The following is a 20,396-nucleotide window of genomic DNA, read 5'->3' as shown; positions in this document are numbered from 1 at the left end:
CTGCTTCAATGACAGGGGAGAAGAAACCTGATACTTCACGCATATCCAGCATAGCTCTCTGCTTCAACGGCAGGAGAGAAGAAAAACTGATACTTCACGCATATCCAGCATAGCTCTCTGCTTCAATGGCAGGGGAGAAAAAAAACAAAACAAAACTGATACTTCACGCATATCCAGCATAGCTCCCTGCTTCAACGGCAGGGGAGAAGAAAAACAACCAATAAGGGCTGTATAACATAGTCTGGGTAAAACAAATAAGCATGGGTGTAGCTTGCTTATTGCGGTGGTTACTACCCCTACTACCCCTAACTAATCAACTACATATTTCACTTGGATGCAGCTCCATCACTGCTCTCTACGTTAATGGTGGGGGTGGAAGGGAAATAGAACCAAGAGCTAAGAGAAACAGATAAGTATGAGAGAAAAAATGTATGAAGCTTGCTGGGCAGACTGGATGGGCCGTTTGGTCTTCTTCTGCCGTCATGTCTATGTTTCTATGTTTCCGTTCCTGCTGATCCTGCCTTCTGCTCCTGCTGTTCCAGCTATAGCTCCTGCCGATCCTCTCCCTCGGTGGATTTTCTGGTTCTTGACCCTGGCTTGCTCCTGACGTTCCGTGCCTGCCGCCTGCCTCGATCCCTGGATCTTCTTCTTGACTCGTCTTGGTTTTCTCCTAAGTCCCAGCGGTCCAGATCCCTATGGGCTCCTCTTGGGGGGATCTAGGGCTTCCAAGGTGAAATCTACGCTTCCATCACTCATCTCGCTGTTGTCTCCTAAGTCCCAGCTGTCCAGATCCTTACAGGCTCCTCCTGGGGGGGGGGGGGCGGATCTCGGATCTCCAGGGTGAAGGCTTCTTCTGTGCTTCAGTCTTGGTTCCGCCTCCTGGCCTATCTTCTTCAGCGGAGCTCCTGGTTCCGCCATGCCGGCCCAAGGGTCCACCTCCCAGTCCGCAACAGCTTGTATTAATATATTAGGATGTCTAATAAATAGTTTATGCGCTTTGCAATATGAAGTTAATTAAAACAAATTGTTACTGGATAGGATCACAAATAATAATTTCAAATGGATGCATTTTAACTTTCACCAGAATAAAGCAATTTTCCTATTCAGCTTTTTTTTTAATGCAAAGATTCCTAAGCATAGGACTACTTTAGATTCAGTTCAGTTTATATAAACCAAAAGCGTATTTTTAAATGATCAAAAAGAGAGAAATGATCCCACCTCTCAGGCCTATCCCTTCCCTCATCCAAATAAAGTAAAATGCCTAGGGTCTTTTCTTGAGTTGGGGGTTTGGGGGGGGGGGGAGGTCAAGCTGCCCCCCCAACCCCAACTGAAAAAAGTAGCCTGGTGCTCTGGAGGGGGGGGGGGAGGAATAGCTTGACCCCCACCCTCGAACTCCAGTATACCTGAAAAAGAAGTCACTGGTGTTGAGTGGGGGCCCCGTCTGCCTCTTGGTTTGCGCCTGTTGACACCATTTTTTCAAAACGGCAGTGGCCTGACCTTGCCTCTATCACATGATGGGGTAAAATCCGGGGATCGTTTTACTGTTGATTTAACCACTTGGCTACTCCTCCACTCCTGCTCCCAGACCCCTGGAACCCCTCCCATCAATATTCTGGAAAGTACTTTGTCTTCATCAGCAAGATAGATGTAATCTGCCCCACTACTGGCACCACTGAGCTATGCAGAATTGGGAGTTGGGTCACAGGAGGGTCTTTCTTGTATCAGTGTGTGTGTGGGGGGGGGGGGGTGTTGAATCCTAGCTGGTTCAACTGCCACCATATGGTTTATAACATACAGCCTTAACTTTAGATGCCTTGACTTTTGCATGTATGTGCTGGTTTATGCACACGGTTGAAATGTACCCTCCCTGTGGACAGGGCCTTTTCTTCTATTAGGCGAACTAGGTGGTCACCTATGGTGCCAAAATTTGGGGAAGCAGCAAAATCCTCAGAAATTTCCAGGTGCCACCTCCCCATTTTTCAGGCACAGCAACAGAAGAGAGAAGGGGATGGATGCTGGATAGATGCGGGGGGGTGAAGACAGAGAGGAGGTTGTGTTGGTGGAGGAGTTGTGGAGAGAGGGTGCTGGAGGGTACAGAGAGAGAGATGGTACTGGACTGGTGAGAGTGGGTGAGGAGAGAGAGGATGCTGAGTACTGCAAAAAGGGGGCACAGAGTCTGGGGTGATGGTGGTGTGCTGAGGAGGGGTTGAAGGGGAAAAATAAAGAGGATGCTGGGGGAGAGAAGGGATGCTGGGCCCTGAGGACAGGGAGCAAAGGGAGGGGCATGCAGGGCATGGCAGAGGCCGAGCAGAGCGAGAGAGGGGGATGCTGAGCAGAGCGAGAGAGGGGGATGCTGAGCGGAGCGAGAGAGGGGGATGCTGTGTCACAGTTGATGCTGGTAGGCAGATGTGTAAGGGGGCAAGCGCAAGATTGAAAGTTGGGCTAAGGCACCTAACGCCCTTGCACTGGCCCCGCCTGTGGATATTTTCCCCGTTCTATTTAACAGATAAGGTCCCGAATCAAAACAAAAGGGGAAAACTCTGACTCAGACAAACTGCACACAAGAGAGGGCCGTGCTTTACTCTGGTTGCAAACACTGGGGACATCTCACCAGTTACAGTGTAACCCTTTGTGCCCCGTGCAGCAGAGCCTGAGGGAGAGGATGCATTTACTCAGGGTTGGAGGGAAACCTCATTACTGCTGCAGGCACTGACATGCAACCCACGCTCTGTGCTACCCTGCTGCCTTCTGAGCTCCCCAATTCATTTGTTGCATGCATTGTCCTTTGTTTAGTCTGAATGTGGCTCTATGTATTGGGGTGAGACATGGGAGAGTTTTTTGGGAAGAGGACAGATGGGTTTTATTGTGATTGCACCACTCTTTGATGCCTGTAAGGAGTTGTGTGGAAGCAAATCTTTGCAAATCAAATAAATAAATAAATAAAGATTCCCCAGCCATAAAAAAAGAAACCAGACAAAATTAAATGCAATCAGACTTAAGCAGAATGCAGGAAAAGTCCATTTCTAGCATTTTTTTTATAATTAGGAAAACAGAAAGATTCCATGAGAATCCCACCTGATCAGAAGAGACAGCAAAACTAAGCTGAAATCTCTCTGATTCAGGTAGCAAGGACATCTAAAGCACAAGCTTGTCCCACATAACTATTCTCTCTCTGGCTAAAAAAAAAAAAACAAAAACCCCAACAACATCATGCTTCTATAATATTTATTTCAAACATTTCTGTGCCGCATTATCCAAATATTCTAAGCGGCTTACAAGCAACATTCACAGATCAAACAAACGGAAAAACATTCACATTAAAAGAGACAGCTACTTCTCCTTCAACCAGGTTAATTCATTACAGATACTCAGAATCATTCTGCAGGTTAAAGGCTAAGGAATCTGGCATCGTGACTGCTATAAGATTTAATTTTTATTTCCTTGTTCATGTTTGTTATTCATTAAAATAAACCTTTGCATTAGTCCAACTTCCCCACGATTTGCACAACAGAAGAATCCAGCACAATTCATTGAACATGCAAGATTATGCAAGATTAACATTTTTGTGCAGCACTTAAAGGAAATTCACTCTAAAACAAGAAAACTTCCAGCAGAATGATTGTTTTTTCATTTCTTGTAAATATCTGCTTCATTTGCTGAATACCCCTTTTGGTCCTCTCCTGCTCTGTGTTGAGGAGCAGATGCATTTCTATATCACAGTCTAAGGGGCAGATTTTTAATCTTACGCGCGTGGGGTACATTTGTGTGCACTACCCGGTGCGCACAAATGTACACCCGATTTTATAACATGCGCGTGCTGCCGCGCGCATGGTATAAAATCCAGGGTCGGCACACGCAAGGGGGTGCACACTTGTGCACACCAAGCCCTAGGGGAGGCCCGATGGCTTTCCCCGTTCCCTCCGAGGCCGCTCCGAAATCGGAGCGGCCTCGGAGGGAACTTTCCTTTCGCTCCCCCCCACTTTCCCCTCCCTTCCCCTCTCTTCCCCTATCTAACCCACCCCCTGCCCTATCTAAATCCCCCCTACCTTTATTGCAGGAGTTATGCCTGCCTTTGGCAGGCGTAACGTGTGCGCGCCGGCCAGCTGCCGGCGCGCTAATCCCCGGCACAGCCACTGTGCCGGAGGACTCGGTACCACCCCCAGACCGCCCCCAGACTGCCACCCCCGCCCCCGGCCCGGCCCCCAGACCACCCCTTTTTCAAAGCCCCAGGACATACGCGCATCCCGGGGCTTGCGAGTGCCACCGAGCCTATGCAAAAATAACCCTTTGAAAATCTACCCCTAACAGTATAGCAAAGTAGTACTGATGTTCCAGATTCCCTGGGAGTCCAAAGTCACCCTCCCGCTATCATGTGTTAGTCCGGTTTACTCTCACTGTACTCAGCAGATGGACCCTGCTGCCTTCTTAGCAAACACAGGGCTCCCATTTCTTTGTGTATCAGAGGCCTTGGCATTCCTTGACTTACTGACTGTCGTGAGTTCCCACCATACATTTTATTGTAAGTGCTGGGGGTTTATTATCAGACATAGAGGCTGCAAAGGCTGAGAGCTTAGTTAATAAGATAGTATCTGGAAGGGCTGGGAGGGTTGCTGGAAACTTTAAGGGCTGAGAGTTTATTAACAGGACAGAGACTGCAGAGGCTGGGCCTTTATGAGACAGGAAGCAGGAAGGTGATTACAGAGGCTGAGAGTTTATCAGATTCAGAGCAGGTATAAATCTATATGGGTAGAGATCCCATGTGTGTTGGGTAAGAGTATAGTGATAGGAGTATACTACCGTCCACCTGGACAAAATGGTCAGACAGATGATGAAATGCTAAGAGAAATCGGGGAAGCTAACCAATTTGGCAGTGCAATAATAATGGGAGATTTCAATTACCCCAATATTGTTGGGGTAAATGTAACATCAGGACTTGCTAGAAACATATAGTTCCTGGATGTAATTAATGACTGCTTCAAGGAACATTTGGTTCAGGAACCAACAAGAGAGGGAACTATTTTAGATTTACTTCTTAGTGGAACACAGGATTTGGTGAGAGAGGTAATGATGGTGGGGCCTCTTGGCAATAGTGATCATAACATGATCAAATTTAAACTAATAACTGGAAGGGAGACAATAAGTAAAACTACAACTCTAACACTCAATTTTCAAAAGGGAAACTTTGATATAATGAGGAAAAAAGTTCAAAAAAAACTGAGAGGTGCAGCTGCAAAGGTTAAAAGTGTTCAACAGGTATGGACATTGTTTAAAAATACAATCCTAGACGCGCAGTCCAGATGTATTCCACACATTAAGAAAGGTGGAAGGAAGGCAAAACGATTACCAGCATGGTAAAAGGTGAGGTAAAAGAGGCTATTTTAGCCAAAAAACATCCTTCAAAAATTGGAAGAAGGATCCATCTGAAGAAAATAGGATAAAGCATAAGCAATGTCAAGTTAAGTGTAAAACATTGATAAGACAGGCAAAGAGAGAATTTGAAATGAATTTCGCTGCAGAGGCAAAAACTCATAATAAAAACTTTTAAAAATATTTCCAAAGCAAGAAACCTGTGAGGGATTCGATTGGACCGTTAGATGACGATGGATTATAGGGGCTTTAGGGAAGTTAAGGCCATTGCAGAAAGACTAAATGAATTCTTTACTTCCATGTTTACTAATGAGGATGTTGGAGAGTTACTAGTTTCGGAGATGGTTTTCAAGGGTGATGAGTCGGACGAATTGAACCAAATCACTGTGAACCTGGAAGATGTAGTAGGCCAGATTGACAAACTAAAGAGTAGCAAATCACCTGGACCAGATGGTATGCATCCTAGGGTACTGAAGGAACTCAAAACTGAAATTTCTGATTTATTTGTTAAATTTTGTAACCTATCATTAAAATCATCCATTGTACTGAAGACTGGAGGGTGGCTAATGCAACCCCAATATTTAAAAAGGGCTCCAGTGGCAATCCTAGAAACTATAGATCAGTAATCCTGACTTCAGTACCAGGAAAAATAGTGGAAACTATTCTAAACATCAAAATCATAGAGCATATAAAAAGACATGGTTTAATGGAACACAGTCAACATGGATTTACCCAAGGGAAGTCTTGCCTAATAAATCTGCTTCATTTTTTCAGTGGGTTAATAAACATGTGGATTAAAGTGAACCGGTAGATGTAGTGTATTTGGATTTCCAGAAGTTATTTGACAAAGTCCCTCATGAGAGGCTTCTAAGAAAACTAAAAAGGGAAAGGAGACGATATCCTTTCATGGATTACAAACTGATTAAAAGACAGGAAACAGAGAGTAGGATTAAATGGTCAATTTTCCTAGTGGAAAAGGGTTAACAGTGGAGTGCCTCAGGGATTTGTACTTGGACCGGTGCTCTTCAATATATTTATAAATGATCTGGAAAGGGGTATGGCAAGTGAGGTAATCAAATTTGCGGATGATACAAAATTATTCACAGTAGTTAAATCACAAGCGGATTGTGATACATTACAGGAGGATCTTTCAAGACTGGAAGATTTGGCATCCAAACAGCAGATGAAATTTAATGTGGACAAGTGCAAGGTGTTGCACATAGGAAAAAATAACCCTTCCTGCAGTTACACGATGTTAGGAGCTGAGCTACCACACAGGAAAAAGTTCTAGACATCATAGTGGATAATACTTTGAAATCGTCAGCTCAGTGTGCTGCAGGGGTAAAAAAAGCAAACAGAATGTTAGGAATTATTAGGAAGGGAATTGTTAACAAAACAGAAAATGTCATAATGCCTCTGTTGTTGCGGTCTCCACCGCTTCCCCTCTATCCGCTGTGCACTGCGCTTACCTACAGTGGTGGAAACGCCGCTCCTGCGGCTCTGCCGGCCTCCCAGGGCGTCCGCCATTACCGGCCCATCTTCCTGCCACCACGCGCGCGCGTGAGGACGCGCACTATGGACGCACAGCCGCCGGAAGTCGGGCCCCGCCCGGGCTAACGACGCCACGCCCCAAGCCTGATTAACCGGCGTTCGGTTACCGTCTCATTGCCTTGCAACGAGGTTCGCTACTGGTTAGTAGTTCTGAGTTGCGCTTCGCTTGTACCACGTTCCTGACTTGACTTCAGCTTGTTCCTGACTCCGCTTCTGCCTGCCGCCTGCCTTTGACTTCAGCCTGTTCCTGACTCCGCTTCTGCTCGCCGCCAGCCACCAACTACAGCTCGTGCCTGAACTCGCTCCTGTCTGCTGCCAGCCTCTGACCTGGGTCTGTCTACGTTCCTGCTCACAGCTTGCTTCAGCTCACGGCACGCTAGAGGCTCTGTTCCTGCTCACAGCTGTTCCAGTTCTCAGCACGCTACAGACTCTGTTCCTGCTCACCGCTTCCTTCAATTCAGCGCGCTAGAGACTCCGTTCCTGCTCACAGCTGTTCCAGTTCTCAGCACGCTACAGACTCTGTTCCTGCTCACCGCTTCCTTCAGCTCACAGCACGCTACAGACTCCGTTCCTGCTCACAGTCTGTTCCAGTTCCCAGCACGCTACAGACTTCCTTCCTGCTCATAGCTTGCCCCAGTTCTCAGCACGCTACTGACTCTGTCTCCGCTCACGGTCTGCTCCAGCACATTTCCAACTACTAGTCCGCAGACTACAGCATTCCCAGTGGACTATCTTATCAGCTTCTCTGCCCAGGCCTTCTTCTACTCTAGAGACTCAGACTGTTCTCCTAAGTCCCAAGGTTCCAGGACCCTACGGGCTCCTCCTGGGGGGTTCCTGGTTCCCGGGTGAATACCTCTGCCTGTGGCTCCGCCTCCCGACCTGCCCTACCATTGGGGTAGTTCGGCCCAAGGGTTCACTCCCGGACTGCAGCTTCACAGACTGCAACAGTTTGCAAGGCCATGGACTCGGCGGAGTCCCCTAGTCTACAGGCTATTCCAGGGATGGCACAACTCCTTCAGCAACAGCAACATTGCATTAATACTCTTGCTGCTACTGTGGACCAGTTGGTCTCTCATTTAGAGGCTTCCAGTCGCCAAGGGCCTCCTGTACCGGCAGCTGTTCCTAACACACAGTTGCCCGTTCCTAGCAGGTACGCTGGGGACAGTAAAACTTGCCGTGGGTTCCTGAACCAGTGTCAAGTAAGGTTCACCCTGCTACCGTCTCAGTTTCCTTCCGAGGCAGCCAAGGTAGCCTTCATCTTCTCTTTACTGGATGGCAAGTCCCTAGACTGGGCTTCACCCTTGTGGGAACGCTCCGATCCGCTGCTACAGAACCTCCAGGATTTCCTTCTCCAGTTCCGACTAGCCTTTGATGATCCTGCGCGTCAGTCCACTGCGGCCTCGGAGCTCCTGCATCTCCGACAAGGCACGTGCCCAGTAGCGGAGTATATTATTAACTTTCGAACCCTGGCCATGGAGCTGGCGTGGCTGGACGATTGCCTGAAGGGAATCTTTCTCGAGGGCTTATCTGGACGAATCAAAGATGAACTGGCAGGACGGGAATTCCCTGAGGATTTGAACGACTTAATGGACATTGCGGGTAAAGTAGACCGCCATCTTCAGCAACGGGACAGAGAAACCCGTTCGTCTAGTAGGAGTCTGCATCGCCTGCCTGCCTCCCCCAGGTCACCCCCGCTGAGGGCTTCTTCCGCTTCTACCCCTGCATCCGAACCAATGCAACTGGGCAGGTCACCACTTACCCTGGAAGAAAGGAACCGACGGCGCTCTCTGGGTCTCTGCCTATATTGTGGGGGCAAAGGATATTACCTGTCGTCATGCACTGAGTAGGGATGTGAATCGTTTTTTGATGATTTAAAATATCGTCCGATATATTTTAAATCGTTAAAAATCGTTAGAGGCGATATTTAATAGGAATTCCCCCGATTTATCGTCAAAAATCGTAAATCGGGGGAAGGGGGAGGGCGGGAAAACCGGCACACTGAAACAACCCTAAAACCCACCCTGACCCTTTAAAATAAATCCCCCACCCTCCCGAACCCCCCCAAAATGCCTTAAATTACCTGGGGTCCAGTGGGGGGATCCCGGTGTGATCTTTTACTCTCGGGCCTCTGGTGCGTTGTAGAAATGGCGCCGGCGCTACCTTTGCCCTGTCATATGACAGGGCAAAGGTAGCGCCGGCGCCATTGTCAAAGGTAGTGCCTTTGCCCTGTCATATGACAGGACAAAGGTAGCACCGGCGCCATTTCTACAATGCACCGGAGGCCCGAGAGTAAAAGATCACACCGGGACCCTCCCTCTGGACCCCAGGTAATTTAAGGCATTTTGGGGGGGTTCGGGAGGGTGGGGGATTTATTTTAAAGGGTCGGGGTGGGTTTTAGGGATGTTTTAGTGTGCCGGTTTTCCCGCCCTCCCCCGATTTACGATTTACACGATATTTTAAAAAACAAAACCGCGACGATAAGATTCCCTCCCCCCCCCAGCCGAAATCGATCGTTAAGACGATCGATCACACGATTCACATCTCTAGCACTGAGCGTCCGGGAAACGCTCGTGCCTAAGTTATACCGAGGAGCTACACCTAGGCGCTACCGGATCAGCTCCTCTCTGCACACTTCCTGTAACCCTCAAATACCCCGGTGGGGAGATCCAGATTCGGGCCTTCGTCGATTCTGGAGCCGAGGGGAATTTTATTGTGGCCGACCTGGTGACACAACTTGCCCTGCCCACCGTACTGAAGGTTCCTCCTCTACGGATCTCCTCGATCCGAGGGACCTTGCTCCCTGGGATTATCTCTTGTTCCACGGTACCAGTGACTTTGCAGACAGGCCTATTTCACTCCGAGGAGATCTCGTTACTTGTCCTGGAACGAGCAGTGCATCCGCTGGTATTAGGACTTCCGTGGCTTCGTCAGCACTCCCCCGTCATTAGATGGGATGACTTCCAATTAGTCAGCTGGGGTTCTGCCTGCTTCAAACGATGCCTACACCTCCCACGTCCTCCTCAGTCTCTGCATCTCTGCTCATCGCACCTACTGCCTGAGCCCTACCAGAGTTTCTAAGATGTCTTCTCCAAGGAGATGGCGGAGATTCTTCCCGAACACAGGCCATTAGACTGTCCCATTGACCTGATTCCTGGTACCACACCGCCCCGTGGCCGAGTGTATCCTCTGTCGTTGCCCGAGACCAAGGCAATGTCCCAGTACATCTCAGAGAACCTTGCCAAGGGGTTCATTCGTCCATCCCGGTCTCCGGCAGGTGCCAGATTCTTTTTTGTGGCCAAGAAGGATGGCTCGCTTCGGCCGTGTATTGATTACCGCGGCCTCAACGCCATCACCAAGCGGGACCGGTACCCTCTCCCGCTTATTCCGGAACTGCTGGATCGTCTTCATGGGGCTCGTATCTTTACGAAGCTGGACCTTAGAGGGGCCTACAACCTTGTCCGCATACGTCCAGGGGACGAATGGAAGACGGCATTCAACACCAGAGACGGGCATTACGAGTACCTCGTGATGCCCTTCGGGCTTTGTAATGCCCCCGCCGTCTTCCAGCACCTCATGAACGAGGTGCTCCGTGAGATGCTTCATTCCCACGTGATAGTCTATCTAGACGACGTCCTCATATACTCTAAAGATATGGACTCTCACCGCCAGCATGTTCGACAGGTCCTCCAGGCCCTCCGAGCTAACTGTCTATACGCCAAATTGGGGAAATGTGTATTTGAGGCAGAGTCTCTGCCTTTCCTGGGCTACATTATCTCCGCTACCGGCTTCTGTATGGACCCAGAAAAAGTAGCAGCCATTACAAAATGGCCGCGGCCCACGGGTCTTAAAGCCCTCCAACGGTTTCTGGGCTTTGCGAACTTTTATAGACATTTTATCCCACGTTATTGTCACCGAGTGGCTCCCCTCACAGCCCTGACCTGAAAAGGAGCTGATGTTAAGCACTGGCCTGATGCTGCGATTGCAGCCTTCTCTGATCTCAAGGAGGCCTTCCTCTCGGACGTCTGCCTCCGGCACCCGGACCCCTCACGACCATTCATCGTGGAGGTCGACGCCTCCAGTATCGCGGTGGGAGCGGTCCTCAGTCAGCATACCGACTCTGGACAACTCCTTCCTTGCTCGTACTTCTCCAGGAAGTTCTCGCCCGCTGAAAGCAATTACTCCATTGGGGATAAAGAGCTTCTGGCAATAAAACTCGCCTTTGAAGAATGGAGACAGTGGCTCGAGGGCTTCTTGCACACCACTACCGTTTACACGGATCACAAAAATCTTGAATTCCTGACTCAGGCTCAACGACTGAACCCCCGCCAAGCCCACTGGTCCTTGTTTTTCAGTCGGTTCGATTTTGTATTACAGTATCTCCCTGTGGCCAAGAACCTCCGGGCAGATGCCCTGTCTCGCACCTCCTGTGCCGAAGAGGATCCTGAGCCACCTCAATTCATTTTGGACCCTGCTAAGGTCCATCTGTCTGCCATGACTATCCTCTCCCAAGACAGGACGGTGCTCCCGCGCCGAGACCGGTTGACTGCCCTACGTTGGGCCCACGACTCCTTGATCAGAGGTCACGCTGGACGAGAAAGGACCCTGGAACTTGTTAACCGGTATTACTGGTGGCCTAACATCAGGCGTGATGTCGCTTCCTATGTAGCCTCATGCCCCAACTGTGCCCGCCAGAAGCCCAATCCAGGTTCCCCTTGCGGGCTCCTCCACCCACTTCCGATCCCCACCGAACCGTGGACCCACATAGCTACGGACTTCGTAGTAGACTTACCTCCGTCTAATGGGCATACGGTCATCTGGGTCACGGTTGACCATTTTTCGAAAATGGTCCTTCTAGTTCCTCTTCTGAAGCTTCCCTCTGCACCCGAGTTGGCCCATCCGTTTGTCCAACATGTCTTCAAGCTCCATGGACTTCCTCAGGACATAGTGTCGGACAGAGGCTCTCAGTTTGTTGGTCGCTACTGGAGAGCGCTTTGCAGATGCTTTAAGGTAAAGCTCAGTTTCTCCACAGCCTTCCATCCTCAAAGCAACGGACAGACCGAGAGGATGAATAGGACCTTGAAGGCATACCTCCGGGCCTTCATTAACGAGAGACAAGTCAATTGGGCTGAACTCCTGCCCTGGGCCGAATTTGCAGATAACAATCAGATCCATGCTGCCACTGGCAAGTCTCCATTCCATCTGGTGTACGGAAAGCCGTTACGACCTCCGCTGCCGCTGGAGGCTCCCAGTGCTTCACCCGCTGTTCAAGTAACAGCCCAGCAGCTCCAGGCGTTGTGGCACATGACGCAAGGACAGCTACTCCGCACGGCCGCTAAGGCCAAACAGACGGCCGATCGCCATCGCTGACCAGCTCCCACGTACCAGCCTGGGGATAGAGTCTGGCTCAGCACAAAAAATCTGCACCTCCGACTTCCCTCTCGGAGATTCGCTCCGAAGTTCTGCGGACCATTTCGAATCGCTGAACGAGTGGGCCTGGTGTCCTATCGGCTAAGGTTACCATCTTCCTTCCAGGTCCACAATGTCTTTCATGCATCGCTGCTCAAGCCTGTGGTTCTCTCCCGGTACCACCGCACACCTCAGATCCTTCGCCCACGACCATCGATGATGATCCCACGTATCAAGTGCGAGAAGTCTTAGATGGGACTTCTCACACTTGATACGTAGATGGGAATACCTCCTGGCCTGGGAGGGCTGTGGTGACGAAGATAACACCTGGGAACCCAGCCGTAATATCCTGGATAAAGACCTCTTGCATCAGTTCCACCGGGACCATCCCGAAAAACCCGGGCCTCTTAAGAGCGGCCGTAAAGGGGGGGGTACTGTTGCGGTCTCCACCGCTTCCCCTCTATCCGCTGTGCACTGCGCTTACCTACAGTGGTGGAAACGCTGCTCCTGCGGCTCTGCCGGCCTCCCAGGGCGTCCTCCATTACCGGCCCATCTTCCTGCCACCGGGCGCACACTATGGACGCACAGCCGCCGGAAGTCGGGCCCCGCCCGGGCTAACGACGCCACGCCCCAAGCCTGATTTAACCGGCGTTCGGTTACCATCTCATTGCCTTGCAACGAGGTTCGCTACTGGTTAGTAGTTCTGAGTTGCGCTTCGCTTGTACCACGTTCCTGACTTGACTTCAGCTTGTTCCTGACTCCGCTTCTGCCTGCCGCCTGCCTTTGACTTCAGCCTGTTCCTGACTCCTCTTCTGCTCGCCGCCAGCCACCAACTACAGCTCGTGCCTGAACTCGCTCCTGTCTGCTGCCAGCCTCTGACCTGGGTCCGTCTACGTTCCTGCTCACAGCTTGCTTCAGCTCACGGCACGCTAGAGGCTCTGTTCCTTCTCACAGCTGTTCCAGTTCTCAGCACGCTACAGACTCTGTTCCTGCTCACCGCTTCCTTCAGCTCACAGCACGCTACAGACTCCGTTCCTGCTCACAGTCTGTTCCAGTTCCCAGCACGCTACAGACTTCCTTCCTGCTCATAGCTTGCCCCAGTTCTCAGCACACTACTGACTCTGTCTCCGCTCACGGTCTGCTCCAGCACACTTCCAACTACTAGTCCGCAGACTACAGCATTCCCAGTGGACTATCTTATCAGCTTCTCTGCCCAGGCCTTCTTCTACTCTAGAGACTCAGACTGTTCTCCTAAGTCCCAAGGTTCCAGGACCCTACGGGCTCCTCCTGGGGGGTTCCTGGTTCCCGGGTGAATACCTCTGCCTGTGGCTCCGCCTCCTGACCTGCCCTACCATTGGGGTAGTTCGGCCCAAGGGTTCACTCCCGGACTGCAGCTTCACAGACAGCAACACTCTGTATCGTTCCATGGTGAGACCGCACCTTGAATACTGTATACAATTCTGGTCGCCGCATCTCAAAACAGATATAATTGTGATGGAGAAGGTACAGAGAAGGGCAACCAAAATGATAAAGGGGATGGAACAACTCCCCTATGAGGACAGGCTGAAGAGGTTGGGGATGTTCAGCTTGGAGAAGTGACAGCTGAGGGGGGACATGATAGATGTCTGTAAAATCATGAGAGGTCTTGCACGAGTAGATGTGAATCGGTTATTTACACTTTCAGATAATAGAAGGACTAGGGGGCACTCCATGAAGTTAGCAAGCCAAGTAGCACATTTAAGACTAATCGGAGAAAATTCATTTTCACTCAACACACAATTAAGCTCTGGAATTTGTTGCCAGAGGATGTGGTTAGTGCAGTTGGGTTCAAAAAAGGTTTGGATACTTTCTTGGAGAAGTCCATTAACTGCTATTAATAAAGTTGACTTAGGTAATGGGCTCTGCTATTACTGGCATCAGTAGCATGGGATCTTCTTGGTGTTTGGGTACTTGCCAGATTCTTGTGGCCTGGTATGGCCTCTTTTGGAAACAGGATGCTGGGCAATTTCTTATGTTCTTAAATCCTTCTCTTCCTTTGCAGACAGAAATCCTGCCTTCAGCGTGTCCGGCTACAAACTCTCCCTTCTCCAGAGACCAGCAGATGGCGTTTGTGTTCTGCAAGGGGGATCCTGCAGTCAGGGGCTTTATCCTCACAGGTAATGAGGCCAATAAAGCAATAAGGGACTGATTGGGCAGGATTTTTCTCCACAGTTAAAGCACCCCAGGGAACTGACATGAAAATAATATTTTCAGCAACTTAATAGAATCATTTATGATGGAGACTGAAGCTTTTAAAATCATGGAGATTGATTTGGAGATTGATTTGGACACCAGCATCTAGATTATATCTTTCCCATAGATCGAATTTACCTGCTGGAAATGGCCGAATCGGTTAGTCAGAGATTAGAAATCTTTGGACATATGTATGAGCTCAAAATTGGAAAAAAGGGGAAAACCTAGAGGCCAAAATTAAAAGTGCTTTTAGTACTAGATAGCCAGACAAATAGGATTTACCCGGCTATGTAGCGGCTTCTGAATACTCAGTTATGTACAGTGGCCGCTAGATAATCGGATAAGTCACTTTTCTAAATAGCCAGATAAGTAGTGGGCGGATCGAGACAGCTGGGTGTTATCCGGCTACGTAGCGATATTCAGCATTAGGTAGATAACTTATCTGGGTAAGTTAGACTTACTCAATAGTAGGTCTAAACTTAGATAAGACTATCCGCCTAAGTAGCATTTACTATGGGGTATTCAGCAGCCTAGCAGTGCTGCCAAAATCCCTAATGGGCCGATACTGTAAAAGTCGCTCTCCCGGCGCATGCACAGGCTACTTTCCTGTGCACGCAATTCTGTATTCAAATGAGCGCCGTGGCAAAAAGAGGCGCTAGGGACACTAGTGCACCCTAGCGCCTCTTTTTGGACAGGAGCGGCAGCTGTCAGCGGGTTTGACAGCCGACGCTCAATTTTGCCAGCGTCGGTTCTCAAACCCGCTGACAGCCACGGGTTCGGAAACCGGACGTAGGCAAAATTGAGCATCTGGTTTTAACCTGCAAGCCGCAGGCCAATTTCAAATTTCTTTTTGTTAACTTTTTCTAACTTTCGGGACCTCCGACTTAATATCGCCATGATATTAAGTCGGAGGGTGCACAGAAAAGCAGATTTTACTGCTTTTCTATGCACTTTCCCAGTGCCCGGAGAAATTAATGCCTACCTTTGGGTAGGCGCTAATTTCTGAAAGTAAAATGTGCGGCTTGGCTGCGCATTTTGTTTTCTGAATCGCGCGGGAATACCTAATAGGGCCATCAACATGCATTTGCATGTTGCGGGCGCTATTAGGTTCGGGGGGGGGGGGCGTGGACGCGAGTCAAAAACACGAGTCCAATCGCGGGTTAACAGTGTGCTCTGCCTGTAAGGTAGCTAAATATGTCTGTCAGGTTTACTTAGAAATAGGTTTAAATGTTGAATATCTACCTTACTATATAATTCAAAATATATAAAAATTACAAAACTTTAAAGGAAGAAAATAAACAGAAATCTTTATGAACAGAATAGAAAGGAAGTTCATAGAAACAATGTTTGTAATAAAATATTTCAGAAAAAGGCAGGTTGTGGGTTGTTCAGGTTTGTTTTTTCTACTTTGCAAATAACTCCACTGCCTGTTCAAAATGGGCTGCAACCTCGAAGTTCAGCTGAAGCCAAATGCTTGACTTCTTTTTCAAATGTCAAAGTAATATTTTGAGGGGATTGCAACCAGCAGTGCTTCAAGCTTGGTGGACTCCCTGCTGAATTCACCTTAATGTAACGCCAGCCCAGCCATGGGAGCCAGAATGACAACAAGTCATGGATCCTTCCAATAGTGCTCGCCACACTCCATTATAACAGCAGAGATAAAACTGACCAAAACTCAGCAAGAAAAATAGAAATCGACTGCAAACGATTCTAGAAACAAGCCCCCTGGAATTTATCCCCTTGCATGTGGGAATTAAAATCATCTGCATGTTCAGCTTGTCAAACACTATGCTGCATTTACCCTGATCAATCTTTATTGATCTTGTCTTAAAACATTTTCTACCCCGGATCCCCTTCCTATATTAGGGACTCTGCAGAGCTCAGTGTCCAATTAGAAAGACTAAATGTAAACGATAACCACACTAGACACTGAAGCATGATAGATGAATATTCCACAAAAAGAGAGTTTGTTAATTATATTCACATTTTTTTTTACCTCTACCTCCATATGTAGCCCCTGTGCTAAAGAACTCCTCAATAAGACACAGAATGCACTCTAAGGGGTAGATTTCCCAAGGGCTACGAGCGAAATATACGCACGTAACACTTTAAAACCTACCCCTGTGCTCGCCCAGCCTATTTTGCATAGGCTTGGTGGCGCGCGCAAGCCCCGGGACGCACGTATATCTCGGGGCTTTGAAAAAGGTGCAGTCCGGGGTGGGGCAGTGGCCCGGGGTTGGTCTCGAGTCCTCTGGCACAGCGGCGTAACTTTGACAACCAAGGTAGGGGGGGGATTTATGTAGGGCTGGGGGGTGGGTTAGATAGGGGAAGGGAGGGGAAGGTGAGGGGGGATCGAAAGGAAAGTTCCCTCCGAGGTCGCTCCGATTTCGGAGAGGCTTTGGAGGGAATGGGGAAAGCCATTGGGCCGACCCAGGATTTTATAACATACGCGCAGCAGCGCGCACATGTTATAAAATCGGGTGTACATTTGTGCGCGCCGGGTAGCATGCCCCTAAATACTGGGGCTACAAATATTTATTTTAAAACAATTTCTATTCAGCACAGGTGTTCTATTGTGGAACCCGCCAATCGAACATACTTAGTGGGTTCCACAATAGAACAGAACACCATGCAGAGCAGACTGGATGGGCTATTTGGTCTTTATCTTGGTCCTTTGCTATGTTAGTATGTTACTATGTCTTAAATCTCTCTTCTGCAGTGCTGGGTCCTCCATCATGGGGAAGTATTACCTGCTGGGCCCTAGATATTAATTATCTATCCCTAATAAATGCAAATGATGAAGTTAGGCACAGTAATGGTGTTCCAACATAATTTTACTGTTAAAAAGTTCAAATACGGAAAATAGTACTTTCTACCATCCAGGTTCCTTATCCTTGAACTGAATATGAAGCTTCCTTGTGTCACTTGTACTCTGAGCATTCCCTTCCCTTAAGTCTCCTTCTCGACTACATCCTCTTTCGTATGATACAAGCCCTTGCAGGCCGATGCAATATCGGGCTCTCAGGTCACTGCGCCGCTAACCACACAGTTGTGCAATTGCTCCCTTACTCAAGCATTAAACACAGCTTCTCTAAAACCACTACTAAAAACCTAACTTGGATCCAGTCAACCCGGTAAACTTCCGCCCCATTGCCAACTTACCATTTATCGCCAAGCTAATGGAAAAACTGGTCAACAACCGACTCATAGATTACCTTGACTCCCATAACATTCTTTACCCCTCTCAATTCGGTTTCCGGAAACGCTTAAACACGGAATCACGCTTACTCTCGATTCAGACAAAATCCTGATGGGTCTTGACAAAGGCCAATCTTACCTTCTGGCTCTTCTCGACATCTCAGCAGCGTTCGATACAGTAAATCATTCAATCCTCATCAACCGGCTAGCACAAATCGGTATCACAGGCTCTGCACTCATCTGGTTCAAATCCTTCCTCAACAACCGGCACTACAAAGTCAGAATAAATGATAAAGAATCCCACCCCGTCCACTCCAATCAAGGAGTTCCCCAGGATTCCTCTTTATCGCCTACCTTGTTTAATATCTATCTGCGACCTCTATGCCAGCTACTAAAAAGTCTCAAACTTACATACTTTATCTACGCTGACGACATACAGATCTTAATCCCCAACACGGACCCCCTCTCCAGCACCCTAAACTTCTGGAGCAGCTGCCTTCACTCCATCAACCTCCTACTCTCTAGTCTCAACCTGGTTCTTAATACTTCCAAAACTGAACTCCTTGTCATCACTCCTAATTTTATTTATTTATTTATTTAAGATTTTTATATACCGGCATTCATGATACAATCACATCATGCCGGTTTACATATAACAGGGGTGTACAATGAACAACAGAGTAACCTGTGGAAGTGAGCAGTTACAAATAACAAGGGAATTAAAACTGGGAGAAGAGAAGAAAAAAAGGATAACAACCCCCTCGTCTGCAACCCAATCTTACCATGATAACAACCCCCTCGTCTGCAACCCAATCTGCAATGATAACAATCTGCAATCTGCAGATTGTTATCATTGCAGTGATAACAATCTGCAATGATAACAACCTGCAATGATAACAACCCCCTCGTCTGCAACCCAATCTTACCATCAACAACTCAAGTGAGAGACCTCGGTGCTATTCTGGACACCAGAATGAACTTCAAAAAGTTCATTCACAATACCATAAAGGAATGCTTCTATAAGCTCCATGTTCTAAAACAACTAAGACCTCTCCTGCACTTTCATGATTACCGTTCAGTCCTCCAAGCCATACTATTTTCAAAGATTGACTACTGCAACACGCTACTGCTCGGCCTCCCCGCCTCCACAACTAAACTGCTACAGGTGCTACAAAATGCCGCAGGCAGGATCCTCACTAATTCTCGACGTAAAGACCACATTACACCGATACTGAAAAACCAACACTGGCTCCCCATCCACTATAGAATACTGTTCAGTGTTCAAGACTTTGACCATCATCCATAAAACCATCTACCAGCATATCTCACTCCAACTCATAATCCCACTCGAACTCCATACTTCCAACAGGCCGATTAGATCCGCACACAAAGGAACTCTCCAGGCACCCCCTTACAAATCCTTCATTCACAAGTCCTTCCAAAAATGAGCACTGTCCACCTCGGGACCACAGCTATGGAACACACTTCCCGCAGAGCTTCGCCAGGAACAATGTCTGCTGTCCTTTAGAAAGAAACTGAAAACCTGGCTGTTCTCTCAAGCCTTCCCCTGACAAATCACTCCCCAACAAGCAATGACTCCTACACCCCCCTTTCAACTTTCCTCCTTGCCTGGAGTCCATAACCACTTCTGACTACTGTCCCTCTTCTAGACCATGTCGTCCCCCCTTTGATGCCTCCTCCACCCCCCTTTCAACTTTCCTCCTTGCCTGGAGTCCATAACCACTTCTGACTACTGTCCCTCTTCTAGCCCATGTCGTCCCCCCGTTTGATGCCTCCTCCACCTTGGTATATCTCCCTGCCTCCTCAACCTTTTATCAAAAGGAACTGTTATGCTTAAACCACTAAGATAAATTAGCCACCAAATTAATTGTCCATGCTAATCAATGGTTTACTAGTTCGCTTTAATCTTAGGAGAGCTTTGTTAAACTAATTCTTCCTCTTTCAATTGTCCTGTATTGTAATCCCTGTTTATTGTAACTTTCTTTCTTCTAGTTAATGGTTTCCCCTGGTTATACTGTAAACTGGTACGATAAGACTTTGTCTTGAGCATCGGCATATTAAAAGAATTTAAATAAATAAATAAATAAATAAATAAATAAATGTACACGTTTTGGATGCACTAGACTTTCGCCTGATGCCAAACATGCGTCCAAACCAGCACATAGCTAATAGGGCTCATCAGATGTAAATCCCATGCAAATGAAGCTATTAACTATTACCGCGTGATTAAAAAAATTCCTAAGTGGCCAATGTGCCCATTGTGCCCAGGAGCTGGCGCTAAGGCATGCCGCGGGTAAGGGCACAACCACAAAACAAAACACGTGATTCCTGTGGTTCATCCTGTTAGCATCATCATGATATAAAGTAGGAGGAACCACAGAAAATAGTATCGTGAAAATTTCCGAACACCCAATATATACATACAATATACATGGTGCAGGTCGTGTGTATCATGCAAATATTAGGGGTGTGAATCGTGTGATCGATCGTCTTAACGATCGATTTTGGCTGGGGGGGAGGGAAATCTTATCGTCGTGGTTTTTTTTTTAAAAAATCGTTAAAAATCGTAAATCGGAGAAGGGTGGGAAAACCGGCACACCAAAAAACCTAAAACCCACCCC

The 20,396-nt window shown here is 48.1% G+C and overlaps 1 protein-coding gene across 1 annotated transcript in view; it reads left to right on the top strand.

Annotated features, from left to right (window-relative positions):
* The window catches only part of LOC115081934 (pregnancy-specific beta-1-glycoprotein 5-like), a gene marked incomplete at its 3' end in the record, with an annotated part of 32,370 nt that overhangs the window by 8,034 nt on the left and 3,940 nt on the right, over positions 1–20,396 (top strand). Inside the window, exon 2 of the mRNA XM_029586181.1 lies at positions 14,366–14,480. Coding sequence (XP_029442041.1) covers positions 14,366–14,480 — 115 coding nt within the window. The remainder of the gene's footprint in view (positions 1–14,365; positions 14,481–20,396) is intronic.

The sequence above is a fragment of the Rhinatrema bivittatum genome, unplaced genomic scaffold, assembly GCF_901001135.1.
Source record: "Rhinatrema bivittatum unplaced genomic scaffold, aRhiBiv1.1, whole genome shotgun sequence".
Taxonomy (NCBI): Eukaryota; Metazoa; Chordata; class Amphibia; order Gymnophiona; family Rhinatrematidae; genus Rhinatrema; species Rhinatrema bivittatum.
The sequence above is the reverse complement of the archived record's forward strand: the minus strand, read 5'-3'. Positions and strand labels throughout refer to the sequence as shown.